Raw genomic sequence first — 15,685 nt, 5'->3', positions numbered from 1 at the left:
AACTAAGGAAATTGGGGCTAGCTCAGTAGTAGAGCCCATTCTTAGCATGAACAAGGCCATGAGTTTAGTCCATATACCAAAACTAAAGCAAAACCATAATTTGAATGTTATCCCCAAAAAGTGTGTGAGTGTGTGTTCTTTAGAAACAGAGTTTCTCTGTGTAGCCCTGGCAGTCCTGTAACTTGCTCTGTAGACCAGTCTGTCCTTGAACTTAGAGATCTACCTGCCTCTTTCTGCCTCCTGAATGCTGGGACTAAAAACATGGGCTTTTATTTCTGTTTTATTTCTTGATGTGAATGTACAACAGTTTATCTTTTCATTACTAATGGGTTTTTGACTGTTTCTCTGAACAAGATCTACAGAACCATGCATGATGCTGATTGCCTATGATCCCAGCATTTGGAAGGCTAAGGCATGTAGATTATCACACATCTGAGGCTGGGATACATAGTGAGTTCCTCAAGCTAGTGTGAACTACAAAACAAACAAACATTATAGATATACTGCTTCATAGTTACTAGAATGGCCAGAATTAAAATAACAACATAAAGCCAGGGTGGTGGTACAGGACTTTAGTGGCAGAGGCAGGCAGATCTCTGAGGAGTTCCAGGCCAGTCTGGTCTACAGATTGAGTTCCAGGATATCCAGGGCTACACAGAGAAACCGTGCCTCAAAAAAAAAAAAAAAAAAAAAAAAAAAAAAAAAAACATGGATGGATAGATGGATGGATGGATGGATATATAGACAGATATCTTTAAAAAAGTTTAAGTTAGGCACTTGCCTTTAATCCCAGCACTTGGGATCATAAGCAGAAATATCTCTGCTAGTTTGAGGCTAGCCTGGTCTACATAGGAAGTGCCAGGATATCTAGGGCTATGTAGAGAGGCCTGGCCTAAAGATAAATAAAGAAATAAAAGTTAAAGGTAGTGTTACCATATGGTTTTGTGTTTCATTACTGCATATACACTCAAGAAAAATGAACATATGTCTAAAACAATGGGGTATTCATAGCAATACCATCACTTTTTATTTTTGTGAACTGTGGGTTGTTTCTTTCAAATGTAAAAGGCATTTTCTTTTGATAGGGTATTTTGTTTTTGTTGTTGTTTTGAGACAGAGTTTCTCTGTGTAGCTGTACCTGTCCTACAGCTAGCTCTATGACCAGGCTGGCCTCGAACTCACAGAGACCATCCTGCCTCTGCCTCTTAAGCTGGGATTCAGCCTCTATTGAGTTTAGAATAGCCAATAACCCACAGGAAGACAGTTCTCTCCCTCCCCCCTCTCTCTGTCTCTGGTTTCTCTGTGTAACATGTGTAACAGCCTGGATCTAGCTCTATGGACCAGGCTGGCTTCAAACTCAGAGAGATCTGCTTCTGACTCCTTAATGCTGGGTTTAAAGATGTGTGTCACCACCACCTGGCTAGGCTTCACTTAAAACCAACAGCTGTAGTATAACCAACTGCTGGTCTCCAGTCACCGCTACAGGACCATCATAACAATATTATTGATCATAATCTGAAGTGGAAACAACCCAAATGTACCTTTTCTCCCTCCCTTATTTCTCTACTACAACTCTGACAGGGTCTTATATATTTCAGGCTAGCCTCAAACTTCCTAGGTAGCCATGAATGCTCTCTGAACTTTTTGATCCTTCTGGATCTACCTCATGAGTGCTGGGATTATAAGCATATGCCACCACATTCAGTTTATGTGGTGCTGGGAATCGAACCCAAGGCTTCATGCATGCTAGGCAAGTTCTCTACCAACTGAGCCACACCCCCCAGCCCTGGCACATGTACTTTCAAAGTTAGAAAGAACACTGGACTTTTCCAAATAGCTGGTCAATTATTTATATTTCCTTTTGGTGGTGTGAGTTTCCCTCCCAAACATCTGGCACCGTTGGTCTTCTAGTTTCCTTTCATTTAGTCTTTCTGATCAGGAGTGCAGTGATTTCTCTTGTGGTTTCCTGGTGTTGAGGGAGACTGTACCCTTTTCCACAACTTCACTGGCTGCTAGATTTCCTCTTCCTGAAGTACCTATCTATATGATGCTCATCTTTCTGTTGTGCTAGTCTTACTGAAGTGTCAGAATTCAAAAAATATTCTAGACATAATTTCTTTATCAGTTTTACATGTGTTTTATCTCCTCCCAACTCTGTAGTTTGTAGTGCTTCTCCTAGGGCTGCCAATCAAACCACAGCCTTTGCCCATGCTAGGTAGATATTCTACACTGAGATATATCCCCAGCCCTGCTCATTCTGAGTAATGATGATAAATTTCTAATCTTAAACTATGAGTGGTGGCACACAGTTGTAATACCAAACATTGTAGAAGCTGAAGCAGGAGGATTGTGAGTTTGAGGTCAGGCCACACTTTATAGTGTGTTCTAGGACAGAGAGCTTGTCTCAAAGAAGAAGAAGGGACAAAAAAAGTTTGTAATTTATTTTTCAACATAGGGTTTCTCTGTGTAGCAACAGCCCTGGGTGTCCTAGAATTTGATTTGTAGACCAGGCTGGCCTTGAACTCACTGAGATCCTCCTGCTTCTGCCTCCCAAGTGCTGGGATTAAAGGCATGCATCACCACTGCCTGGCGATAGGTTTGTAATTTTAATACAGTCAATTTGTAAATTTGTTGACCCATTGGAAAATGTCACATCTTTCTATCTGAAATACCCTGTGGTTGGAAACACCTTAAATACCCATCAATGTATGACAAATTATAATTATGATATTTCTATAAAATGAGACACTGTTCAGTCATAAAAACAAAGTGATGATACACACTGCAACATGGATAAGCCTTGAAAACATGATATAAAGTGAGAAAAACAGATTCACAAAGTTTATGCATTGTGATTTCATGTACAGCAACTGTCCAGAACAGCAGATCCATAAAGAGTGGATTACAGTTATCAGGCCTGGGGAGAGAGGGGAGAGGGAATGGGTGCTTACAGGAAGATTCCTTTTTGGGCTGATGACAATGTTCTAGAACTAGAAAGGGATGAGAGTTGTACACTATCATGAATGTACTAAATGCTACTGACTGTTTACCTTTAAAATGTTGTTATAATTTTTGTATTTAAAAAATAAATTTTACCTTATGTACTATTTTGGGGGGATTGTTGCACATCATAGCATGTATGGAGATCAGAGTATAACTGTGGGAATTGGCTCCTCCCACTGCGTCCTTAGGATGGAGCTCAGGTTGTCAGACTTGGTGATGATTCCTTGACCCACTAAGCCATCTCACTGGCCATGTTCCTGTGGTTTGATTTTTTTTCCCTTGGCTTTCTGAGTTGAGGTTTTGCTATATAACCTAAGTCCCCAGAAACTTGTTATGCAGTCCACAATGGTGTTGAACTTGCAGCAATCCTCCTGTCTTTGCCTCCTGAGTGTTACAAGCAGGTACCACCACACCCGACAACTTTTTGTATTTTTTTTTTTTTTGAGACAGATCCTCACTATGTAGTTCAGTCTAGCTCAGAACAAGCTATGAAGCAGAGGGACTGAAAATTGTTACTTCCTGCTTTGCCTTCTGGGATTCTGGGGTTGCTGATAGGTGCCACTATGCCTTGCTGTCTATGTTAGTCTTTTATTTATTCACATTTATTTATTTATTTATTTATTTATTTATTTATTATTCATTTTGTTTTTTTGAGACAGGGTTTCTCTGTGGCTTTGAAGGCTGGAACTAGCTCTTGTAGACCAGGCTGGTCTCGAATTTATGGAGATCTACCTGCCTCTGCCTCCTGAGGGCCAGGGTTAAAGGTGTGCGCCGCCACCGCTGCCGCTACCACCTGGCTCACTTTTATTTTTATTCTTGGGCAGACGGGGTTTTGTGTGTTTAGAACTGGCCTCAAACTCACCATATAGCCATGGATAGTCTTGAACTTCCGATTCTCTGGACTCAGATCAAGTCAGAATATAAGATACATAAAATGAAGTTAAGTAAAGAGTTGCTGGGTGTGGGGGCACACACCTGTAATCCCAGCATTTGGGAGGTGCATATCTGTGAGTCCAAGTGGCTATTGTGAGCTTCATAGTGAGTTCCAGGACAGCCAGAACTATGTATACAGACCCTGTTTCAAAACAAGCAAACAAAAATAAAGGCATGTTCAAATGTCAGAATTGAGAGAGATTCTAAGCATACGTTTAAAGACTTTGCAATGCCATCATGTCTATTTAGCAACAGATTTGTACTGGGTTTGCTTTTGTGTGACATAACATCAGTGAAATTTATCAAGTTCCTCAAATGACACCAAACTCTCTTTGTGGTGAGTCTTCAACCTCATAGTCACTCTATAAGGGCAGTTCTATCATCACTGGGGTTTTTAAAGGTAAAAGCCCAAGCTCAGAAAGGTGGAGGAGGGAAGCAGCTGCATGGCTTGGTGTGGGCTAGAATGCTGACTGGGTAGAGGCCAGCCTTGACTCCTCCACCTGTGGACACAAAGAGCTCAGACCTGTGCAGAGCCTAGGGTGATGAAGCTACTCATCTACCAACACAATGGCAAGCTACAGGCTATAGGCTGAGATGTCCGTGTGGTCAGTCAAGTAGATGACCAGGCTGGGGATCTGTAGAACCCCCAAGAAAGGTGATTGGGACAGGGCAAATTCTCCATCTGGGTTCAATTTCTCCATTTAACCCTCTATGATGACTTAACTTCCACTTCAGAGTTGTGAAGGGTCACCTCTAGCCACAGGCATTCAGGACATGGCATTTAAAACTCTCCTTTTGCTGTTCAAGGCAAGTGGCTCTTTTTTGGTGATGCAGGAACACCCAGTGGAGAAGGTGGCTTCCAGATAGCGTCCATGAGCCCTGCCCAGCCCTCTGGCTTACCAAGTGACAGGATTGATAAGGCCTGACATCATATGGTCTCCTATGCCTGCACAAAGGAGACCCTGGGGGGGTGGGGAGCAAGGGTCCAAAGTCCCAGTTTCCAAAAGTCTACTTCTATAAAGGAGGTTATGAAACCACATTATTTAAATTTGAAATGAGGACTCATGGGGGCTGGAAGGATGGCTCACCGGTTCAGAGCTTTGGCTGCTTTTCTAGAGGACCCAAGTTCAATTCCCAGCACCCACATGGCAGCTCACAGCTATTCAAGTTCCAGTGGTTCTGACAATCTCACACAGACAAGCAGGCCAGACACCATAAGTTCTGATTTCTTTAATAGCTGATGGTGTTTCTTAGCAATGATGCTGAGATGGGGCTGAGGTGAAGTACATGAAGGTCCTGGGCTCCATATCCGTGCTGTCAGTACTGAGTGAGGCAGCCTGGGAGGGAAGTACACCTGACTGCTGTAGAATGGGATCTGATACTTGCTGTGCCCGCAGCATCATTTCCACCGCTATTGTAGAGTTAGTGGTGGTAGAAAAGATTGCTTTGTGCATTATGGCTCTACGTGCTCACCACTAAACATCATCTGCAGCCTTCTCTTTCCTTTGAGAAGATCTCATTGAGTTGCCCAGGCTGGCTTTAAAACTCCCCCTGCTTTGGTCTCCCTACTAGATGGAAATACAGGTCTCCACCACCAAGCCTGGCTGCCACTATTTAATTACATAGAAAAGTAAACTGAATGTTCTTGTGAAGGTTGCTGGTGAAAAGTGGGTCCTAAGATTGTAAAGGGGCAAACACTGGGCTTCTTCATTTAGGCCCTTGCTATCCCAGAGATGACCTTTGGAGTTCCAAGGCCCTGACTAAGGGAGGAAAGCCTGGATTACAGTCCTTCCTGGCCCGAGGGCCTGGGCACTGTCTCTGGGGGATGTTCCCACAACTTCTTTTAGCCATCCCCAGGCACCCAGTGCATATCATATCCCCACTGGCTTCCCTCCAGCCTCACTTCTCCTTCCTACTCTTGACTCCATTCAGGGACCCCTGCTGGGAAACATGGGAGACAGGGATAAAGACTTGCAAAACCAGTAAGAGGATACCCTCCCTTTCCCATATCCTATCAAAGGGCAACATAAGTGCAATTCTCAGACAGCGGCAAATACTCAAATGATACCTTCTTTTTGAGTAATAGTTGAAAATATGCAATAAGACTATTTTTTTGTCTTTATAAATTTTGGGACAAAAATAAAACGAATGCTTCTTTGTTGTTGTGTGAAGCCCAGACTGGTATGAACCTGACCTCTTCTTTTTTCGAGACAGTTTCTCTGCACAGACCGGTTCCATTTATTTATTTAGACTTTTTCTTTGTGTAGCATTGGCTGTCTTGGACCAGGCTGGACTCAAACTCAGAGACCCACCTGCTTCTGCCTCCCAAGTACTGAGATTAAAGACGTGTGCTATCAACACCCGGCATACTTCTCATTTTTTAAGTTTGTACTTTCTGGTCAAATCAAGTGTATGGCTTTAAACTACAGACACATTCTTTTGGAGAACCATTACAGCTCAGAAAAGATGTCGCGCCTGCGCAGAAAGCCTGAAAGGTGGCGCTCCCCTGCCCCCCCCCAGCACTGGTGAAATCTCGCGAGAGTGAGGACGCGCGTGTTTGTGTCCGGGCAGCGGCGCCGGCTTCCTCCGCGTTCCTGCGGGCCCGCGCCTGGCTCTGGCTCCTGTTCTCAGTCTCCGCTGTCCCCACGCGAGTTCCCCTCAGGCCCCCGTCCCAGCCCCCGCAGGATGGGGGACAACACCAGCCCCATCAGCGTGATCCTGGTGAGCTCGGGCAGCAGGGGCAATAAGCTGCTCTTCAGGTACCCCTTCCAGAGGAGCCAGGAGCACCCCGCGTCCCAGACAAGTAAGTGGCGCCTGGCGGCCACCCGCCCCGCCGCGCAGGGCACAGTGCCGAGGAGGAGGAGGAGAAGGAGGAGGAGGAGGAGGGCCACGGCACGACTCGGAGTCTCCAGCCTATGAAGCAGTTTAAAAATACGTAAGAATTGCAGGCGCTCATGAGTTCAGGGCCAGCCTTTTCTCCAAACATAAAGATTTTACGCACAGACACGAATTTATTCATTGTTTTAGAAATTATAAATTACTGTAGGGTCTGAAGTTGCACTTGAACTCTTGCTCCTTGCCCACTGCCATTTTAGTAATCACCCCTCCAGTACATAAACTCCAAAAGTGTGTCCACCGAAAAATAAAGTACTGTGTTGCCCCCCACACCGCCAATGAACCACAGGACGCCTGTTTTTTGTTGTATAATCGGCCTTGAAGCCTCTTTCCATCTACTGAACACATCCTCTCCTAATTGTACTGCTCTGCTGTGTGAGAACACAGCCTTCCTCTGTGGGTGAATATTCTTAGAACTTGGTAATAATGATGCAAAGGCTTTTAAGCTACAAAAACAAAGTTGGTATCATGCTCTCAGTACTACTCCCTCCCATATCCCCTAAAGGGGCTACCACTTTTACCATTCTCCAGAACCTTCCACATAAACACAAGCATAAGCACACATTTCTGTTCTAAGTAGAAGTGGAAATACAGTTTGCCCATTGATATTTGTACTTTGTGTCTGTGTCTTGAATACAGGACCAACCTTTGTAGAAGCCTTGTTTATTCTAATGGCTGCAGCTCATCATGAGATGAGCATACTAAGAATTGTTCATCTAGTCGCCTTTACAGTTTTTTCAGTCTGTTGGGGGCTGGGCAGATGGTTGAGTAGGTAAGAGCACTTGCTCTCAAACATGAGGACCTTACTCACTTTTGACCCTCAGCATCTATGTAAAAAAGCCTGGCATGATGTCATCACAGAGTGATGGAGATGGGCTGATCCTGAGAGCTCCCTGGCTAGCCAGCCTAGCCTGAAGGGTAGTGAATGTTGTGGTTCAGTAATATGTCAGTAACGGAAGACTTCACCACCTGAGCTTCTAGGCCACATACCCATGTCCAAACACCACCACTGCCACCAACAAAATACCCACAAGATGCACATGTCCTCTCTGGATATTTTTCTTTTGTAGAATGTATGTATTGACACATCTGGAGTCATGTGTGGTTGAGTCTGAGAGCTAATTGTCATGTTCTAAACAGATTACTTTTCAGTCTTTATTAGTCTGATGACAAAAAGCTGCATCTGATAGTGTTTTATATGGGTTTGGTTTTTCTAGACAAGGTTTCTGTATATAACCTTGGCTGCCCTGGAACTCACTCTGTAGACCAGGCTGGCCTAGAACTCACAGACATCTTCCTGTCTCTGCCTCCAGGGTGCTGGACTAAGGCATGCACCACCACTGCCCGGCTGTTTCTGATAGTTTTTCTTTGCATTTGTTTTACTGAGAACAAGCATGTCTTCCTAGCCATATGCATTTACATTTCAGAGGATTCTTATCCTGTGCCTGATTTCCTCATATTTGAGTTAAAAAGTAAGAATTTTGCTGGGCAGTGATAGCAGAGGCAGGTGAATTTTTGTGAGATCGAGGCCAGCTGGTCTACAGAGCGAGTTCCAGAACAGCCCAAGTTACACAGAGAAACTCTGTCTTGAAAACAAAACAAAATACAAGAGTGAGAATTTTGGATCAGGAGTGGTAGTGCATGCTTTAATCCTAGACTCCTGAGTCAGAGTCTGGCACATATCTTTGAGTACCAGGCTAGCCTGGTCTATATAGTGAGGTCCTGATTAAACAGAGCTACATGGTAAGATACTGTCTCAAAAAAAAAAAAAAAAAAAAAGGAATTTTTTTTTTTTTTTTTTTTTTTATCACAGTAGGTAGTCAGTTTGTTCTTTCTGTGTCGTTTTTGCCAGAGTTTTGATTTTTATGGAGTCAGGTTTCTAATCTAGTTTCTTGTGGTTTCTGAGTTTTGCTATCTCTAAGGCCTTCTGCTCTGCTAGACGATGAGGATGATGTCAGTTTGTTTTGAGGCAGGTTTTAACTCTGTATTCCAGGCTGCCTTGGAATTTACTGTATAGATTGGACTAGCCTTAAACTGGTGACACCCTTCCTCTCTAGTTCTTGAGTGCTAGGATTGTAAGTGAGCATTTCAAGATTATTGACAAGAGAAAAATCTCCTGAGTTTTTCTTTAGAACATCTATTGTCTTGTTTGAAAATTAATTTACTTATTTAAGACAGGGTCCTAGTTTGACCATACAGGTCTTGAACTCACAGAGATCCTCCTACTTCTGTCTCCAGAATGCTGGGATTAAAGGTGTGGACCACCACTCTTGGCCTTAAAATTTATTTGTCTTGATATAAGGTAGAGACTCCTAAGTGTGTGCTGCCTGCTTGCCCCTAGAGTACTGTGGAAGGAAAGCTGAGACAGGATGTGGTCATATGGTTGTTGGATTTCCTTGGGTGTTGGTGCTCAAAAGCCAACATAATTCAATTTTCCATATGGCTGTATGATTTTATTGAGTAATTCTCCTCACCTCTACCATGTACTAAATTTCAGTGTTTTTTGTTTGTTTTATTCTTTGATACAAAGTCTCATGTAGCTGAGGATGACCTCTAACTCTCCATGAATCCAAGGATGATCTCCAGCTTTCACCCCCAGAGTGCTGGGATTACAGACATGTACTATAACATGCTTTTATGTGTTCTTGGAGATTGAACCAAGGCTTCATACATGCTTAGCAAGTGCTGTACCAACCAAATTACACTCCCAGTCCCCTTTCTTTTCTCTTTTAATGGCCTCTTTACACATGGGTTTCACACCATCTTTTGTTATATTTACTACAGGTAGGATTCATCACTTACTGGCTTTTCCCGCTTTGTATTATCCTGGGAAACTGTGACTATTTTTCACCAGAAATTTTAGTATCAATGTGTTAGACTCTGTTGGTGTTTTGTTGGCGATGGAGGTAGAGGCAGCTTTCTTTCCCCATAGTTTTAAAAACTAGAGCATTTATTATATGACTGTTGAAATTCTCAGTGTGAACCGGATGCCATAGCAGCTTCCTTCTTGGGTTCAGGTGTTACTCCTTCAGAAAATTCATTCCTAAACATGCAATAGATAATATTTTATTCTTTTGAAACAGGGAAGATGGCCAGGAAGCATCTCTGTACATTAGGCTAGCCTCACATTCACAGAGATCCACCTGTCTCTGCCTTCCAAGTGCTGGGATAAAAGCATACACCACCATGCCTGGCTGCAAAATTCTTAGGTGTGTCATTTGCCCTGTCTTGGCTGTGCTTTCTCTCTCTCTTTTTTCCCCAAGCTCTTTTTATTTTTTTAAATTTACTTATTTTTTATTGTTAATTTATATTTTACATTCCAATCCCAGTTCCCCCTCGTTCCTCTCCTCCCACTCCCCCCATTCTCTTCCTCCTCCCATCTGCTCCATGGAGAGGGTAAGGCCCTAGGAAGTCTACTGAGTGAGTCCCATGTATTTTGTCTCTTAGTGTTGGCACTCCAGTTAGACTTTGTCTTGTGCTTGGTGGGGTAGTAGGCATATTTATCACAGGCTAACTCTTTGAGGGAGTAGGCCTTTGCAAACAATGACATCTCTTCATCATCTTGCCTCTGCCACTGAGACCAAAGAGGGCAGAAATAGCTTTTCGAAATGTTCTGATTAATAGGGGAGAAAAAAAAATTCTGTTGAATATTCCCATTCAAGAAAATAGTATATTTTGTATTCTTTCACCCTATTTTTCTTTCAGTGGTGAGCATGGAACCCAGGGCCTTGTAAGTGCCTGAACACTGACCTGTATCCTAACTATTCTATTTATTCTCTTCTCCCTTACTTGTGTTTTGTTTTTTCCTTGGTGATCATTTTGTATTCTTTTTAGAGTCCCTTTCTACTTAATTTGTTTGTTTGTTTGTTTGTTTGTTTTGTTTTGAGACGGTTTCTCTGTGTGGCCCTGGCTGATCATTCTATAGACCAGGCTGTCTTTGGGCTCAGAAATCCACCTGCCTCTGCCGCCTGAGTGCTGTGTTAAAGATGCTTGCTGGCACTGCCTTGCTCTATTTGTTTATTTTTATTTTAAAAATGTATTTATTTTTATTTATGTGTCTGGGAGTTTTGTTTGTATGTATATTTGTGATGTATGCAGTGCTCATGGAGAACAGAAGGGTTCATTGGATCACCTAGAACTGGAGTTACAGACAGTTGTGAGCCATTCTGGGAATGGCTGGGAATCTAACCTAAGTCCTTTGCAAGAACAGCCAGTGTTCCTAGCAGCTAAGCCATCTCTTCAGCCCCTGGTTTTTGTTTTTATTATTTTTGTTTTTTGAGACAGTGTCTCACGATGTTTTGGTTGGCCTATAACTCACTGTATAGATCAGATTGGCTTCAAACTCACATAGATCTGTCCACCTCTGCCTCCTAAAAATTGAGATTAAAGAAAGGCACACTCGCTTTGGTGTGCTTTGGTGCACACCTTTGATCTCAGCACTTGGGAGGCAGAGGCAGGTGGAAGGTGGATCTCAGAGAGTTTGAGGTCAGCCTGGTCTACAGAGCAAGCTCCAGCACAGCTAGGACTGTTAAACAGAGAAACCCTGTCTCGAAAAACCAAATAAATAAATAAATAAATAAATAAATAAATAAATAAATAAATAAAAAAGGCACACTCTACAATCCTATTTTTAAATAATATATGTGTATATTAAATACATATATATACATATATATAGTATGTGTTTGCACATGTATATGTATGTGCATATGCAGGCATATTTAGAGCCCAGAGTTTGACACTGAGATGGCTTTCCCAGTCACTTCTTTGCTTATTTTATTTGAAGCAGGCTCACACTGAATCTGGAGGTTAATATTTTAGTTTGACTGGAACTCATCTGTCTGCATCCACCAGCACTAAGGCTATAGGCACATGCTGCCACACCTGGTATTTTTATGTGGATGCTGGCGATCCAAATTCAGGTTTTCACACTTCCATAGTAGGTACTGCCCACAGAGCCATCTCCTTAGCTCCTGGACAGGGTCTTTCTGTGTAGTCCTGGCTGTCCTGGAACTCACTCTGTAGACCAGGCTGACCTTGAACTCACAGTGATTTGCCTGCTTCTGCCTCCCCAGTGCTGGAATTAAAGACATGGGCTGTCACCCCCAACTTATCGTATGGATTTTAAACAGGTTTTAAACCATAGTACTCTAGTAAAGAAGTGTTTATGTATGAAGGCTATGGTATGTACATTTAAAAATTCTTTTCTCTTACCTATCTGATCACCATTTCACATTGAGGGTATTTATATGCATATCCCACACACATAATTATGTATATGTAAATTTTTTATGTAAGAAAGTTAAGAGCCATAGCTGGCCCTGTGGCCTATAATCCCAATACTGTAATCTCCAACATTTAGGAGATAAAGAGTTCAAGTCCAGTCTCAGTTATATAGAGATTGAGGCTGGTCCTGGCTACATAATAAGATCCTGTCTCTGTTCCCTCCTCCAATGAGTAGCAAAACCATTTCCCCACATTGTCATAACTCCTTGCTCTAGATAGGACCTGCTGTCACAAGCTGAGTACTACCACCGAGCTCCATGCATCCTCAATCCCTCATCATTTATTTTAACATGAGACATGCCATTTTAACTCTCAGCTGCATTCTTTCCATTGTGAAACCATCACCATTATGTGTTTCCAAAACTTTCATCATCAGAAGTGAAGTTTTGTAATGATAAGTAATAATTCATTTGTTCCCAGCCCTTGCTAATATTCAGTTGACTTCTATCCCTATGAATTTGCTTATTATAGAGTTTTCATATAAGTAGTAATTGACATTATATATCAGACTTATTTTATTCAGCCTAATATTTTCAGGATGTATGAGTTTATTTTTCTTTGTAGCTGAATATTAATTGTGTAGACAATGGAATCCATGGGTTTTAATAGCTCTGCAGTCCTGTATGTGGAGAGGTTCTGCTTTCTTAGCCATTCATCTTTTGCCCTCATCCAGATAAACCACGTAGCAGATACGCTGTCAACAACACGGGCGAACATGTTGATGACCAGGATGGTGACTCCAGGTAAGGGCTCACCAGTCATTCTGGGCAGGAGGCCTGGTTCTCTTCCTAGGTTTGGCCAGAGCTATGCCCTTCTGCTGACCCAGATGTTCGTTCCTCTGAGAAACTTGGTGTCCTTCTCCTCCATGTAATGGGTGCTTTTAGGTAGTGCAGAGCTGGGGTTGCACTGCCAGTCCCTGACTTGCTCAGATTCAGCCCATGCACCAGCTATGGCTAGTTGGTTCGTAAAGGGATCAGAGGATGGGTGAGGCATGTCCACATGATGCATTTCTCTCCAATGAGAGGCTCAGACCTGATTCCTTAGCACATGCCTAGTCAGGTGCAGATGCTCAGGTACAGTGCAACCTGGGCACATCCTTTCTCAGGTGACGGTTGCAGCAGGGGATGCCATGGCTGACACTCCTTCAGGCCTGGGTGAAAGGCAAGTCCTCTCCTCCCTGTGTTCGATCCTTCTCTGTGTCTAGGAGGACTGTCAGGACTACATTCATAAGCCCTGCCTTTTTATGTGTATCTTAAAGGTTATTGAGAGACAGCGTAAGTCTAGGTAATGGAGACAGGATTGTGATTTACTTGCCCTGGACCCCCTGAAACATAGACAAGGCCTGTGTGGGGAAAAGGATAGCTCCTCCACTGTCCCAAGGAAAGAGCTGAGTCTCCCACACTGGGTCTTCACTATGTAGTGAGTCAGTGTTGTTTCTTGTCATTTCTTTGAGGAGGCACCATATCCACCACTGTGACTCACAGAACCAAAAGGACGCGTTTTTTTTTTTTTTTTTTTTTCCTTTTTGTTTTATTTCCCTTTTAGTTGTTGTGGCAAGATTTCAGGCTGGCTTCTGTGCAACTGAGGATGACCTTGGCCTTTGGTCCTCCTGCCTCTACCTCTTGAGTGCTGGGATGACAGGCATGTGCCACTATATCCAGTTTTATGTGGTTCTGGGGATCAAACCAGGGCTTCATGAATGTTAGGCATGAACAACACAGTCAGTCGATCATGTTGATCTGTGAGTCACATCCTCAGCTCCCAAAGTGTGGCTTGTGCTCTCTCCTGTGAGCATGGTAGGAGTGTGGGGGTGGTTTGGGGTGGCTTGGGGTAGAAAATTGCTATTCCTTTTAGAGGAGGTTCTTGATGTAGAGGCCTGTGGGTTTTTTCTTTTTTCTTTTTTGTTTTTTTTCCCCTGTAAGGGTGGTGGCTTGAATAAATGTGTCACAGGCACACAGCTTTTGCCTTAGCTGGCTGTGGTGGTAATTGCCTGTAATAATAGCTCTTGGAAGGTGGATGCAGGGAGGACCAAGATTTTAAGACCAGCCTCAGATCCTTAGCAAGTTGGTTGTTTTGTTTTTTTGAGACAGGGTTTCTCTATGGCTTTGGAGGCTGTCCTGGAACTAGGTTGGTATCGAGGTAAATAAGAATCAGGATAAACAAATAGGCCGAATAGATGTTTATTCAGGGAGAAATAACTTACAACCTAGACGACTATCACACTACAGGTTGGTCTCAAACTCACAGAGATCTGCCTGCCTCTGCCTCCTGAGTGCTGGGATTAAATGCATGCGCCACCATCGCCTGGCTTCCTTAGCAAATTTTGAGGCCAGCCTGAGCTACATGAGACTGTCTTAAAACAACAAAATGTTTTGCCCCTGCATACTCTGCAGGTGTGTCTTGTTTTCCACACATTCTACAGACCATCGCCTTCACCATCACCCCCCCCACACACACACACCCAAGTTCACTGGAAAGGAGGTTTTCAACAGCCGCCTTTGTTTTTTGTTTTTTGTTTTTCTTTTTTTTTTTCCAGGCATTTTCAAGACAGGGTTTCTCTGTGTAGCCTTGGCTGTCTTGGAACTCTGTAGACCAGGCTGGCCTCAAACTCACAGAGCTCCATCTGCCTCTGCCTCTAGAGTACTGGCATCAAAGGACACCATGCTACTATTCCTGGCTTTGGACAGTCTTTGACAGAAACATTTCCTAGAGATGACAGCAGCATCTAATTCCTGCAGTTGAATTTCAGGGACTTTAAAAGATGTTTTCTAGGGACCCATTTCAGATTTTTGGCATGATAAAGAGGAAGGGCTGTGGGAGGAGAGTGCTTTTGTCTGAGTTCTTCAGTTGAACTTGAGAATCGTTTCATTTGGTTAATACTTTATAGCATCTGACCTTTATAGCTGACCCTTGCCCCCCCCCATGATTACAAGATGCAGCTTAATTTCCTTTGGGGCCCCTCCCAGCTCCCCAGCTCCCCAGTTCGGAGCTTCTTTCTGAAGCAGTGCTGCTTCAAAGTCCACTCTCTGTCTTCCTCAGCTGCTCCCTAAGCTGCTTTCCTTTCCAGAACCTGCAAGGTACACCTGCTCATCAGCTGAGTGGGGTTGTCTGCCCTTTGTAATCAAGGACCAGAACTGTGCTGTTTAGTCAAGGTCATGGGTACTGGCCAGTTGGCTATTTACACAGAAATACTGGATTCCTAGCACTTCATAAACTGGGCATGGTGGCAAATTCCTGTAATCCCAGAATTTAAGAGGTGGAGACAAGAAGATCAGAAGGTCAAGACCATCATCCTGGGTTTTATAGTGGAATTGAGGTTCATTTGGGATATGAGGTTAACTTGGTCAATAAATAAATGTCTTTGGAATTAAGAAAAAGAAATCTAGCTCCTTAGTGTTGTTACCGCCACCACCCACTTCAGATGCTCAGTGGCTACTGAATTATAGATGCACACTTGGAACGAATCCATCACTGTAAAAAGTTCTGTTGGATAGCCCATTGTGACTTGTCTAGTTGTAGGAGTTAAAGCTGGTGAGGCTTGAGCTGCTAGGATGCTGGATGAAGTCTA

The 15,685-nt window shown here is 43.3% G+C and overlaps 1 protein-coding gene across 2 annotated transcripts in view; it reads left to right on the top strand.

Annotated features, from left to right (window-relative positions):
* Positions 1-6,561: 6,561 nt before the first annotated feature.
* Nprl3 (NPR3 like, GATOR1 complex subunit) overlaps positions 6,562-15,685 on the top strand; it is a 37,901-nt gene continuing 28,777 nt past the window's right edge. For both annotated transcript variants that reach the window (XM_051181018.1, XM_051181017.1), the window contains exons 1-2: positions 6,562-6,739; positions 12,791-12,860. In XM_051181018.1, the coding sequence (XP_051036975.1) occupies positions 6,622-6,739; positions 12,791-12,860 (188 nt within the window). In that variant the 5' untranslated portion in view covers positions 6,562-6,621. The remainder of the gene's footprint in view (positions 6,740-12,790; positions 12,861-15,685) is intronic.

Source organism: Phodopus roborovskii, unplaced genomic scaffold (assembly GCF_943737965.1).
Source record: "Phodopus roborovskii unplaced genomic scaffold, PHOROB, whole genome shotgun sequence".
Classification (NCBI taxonomy): Eukaryota; Metazoa; Chordata; class Mammalia; order Rodentia; family Cricetidae; genus Phodopus; species Phodopus roborovskii.
This window is presented reverse-complemented; position numbering and strand designations above follow the sequence as displayed.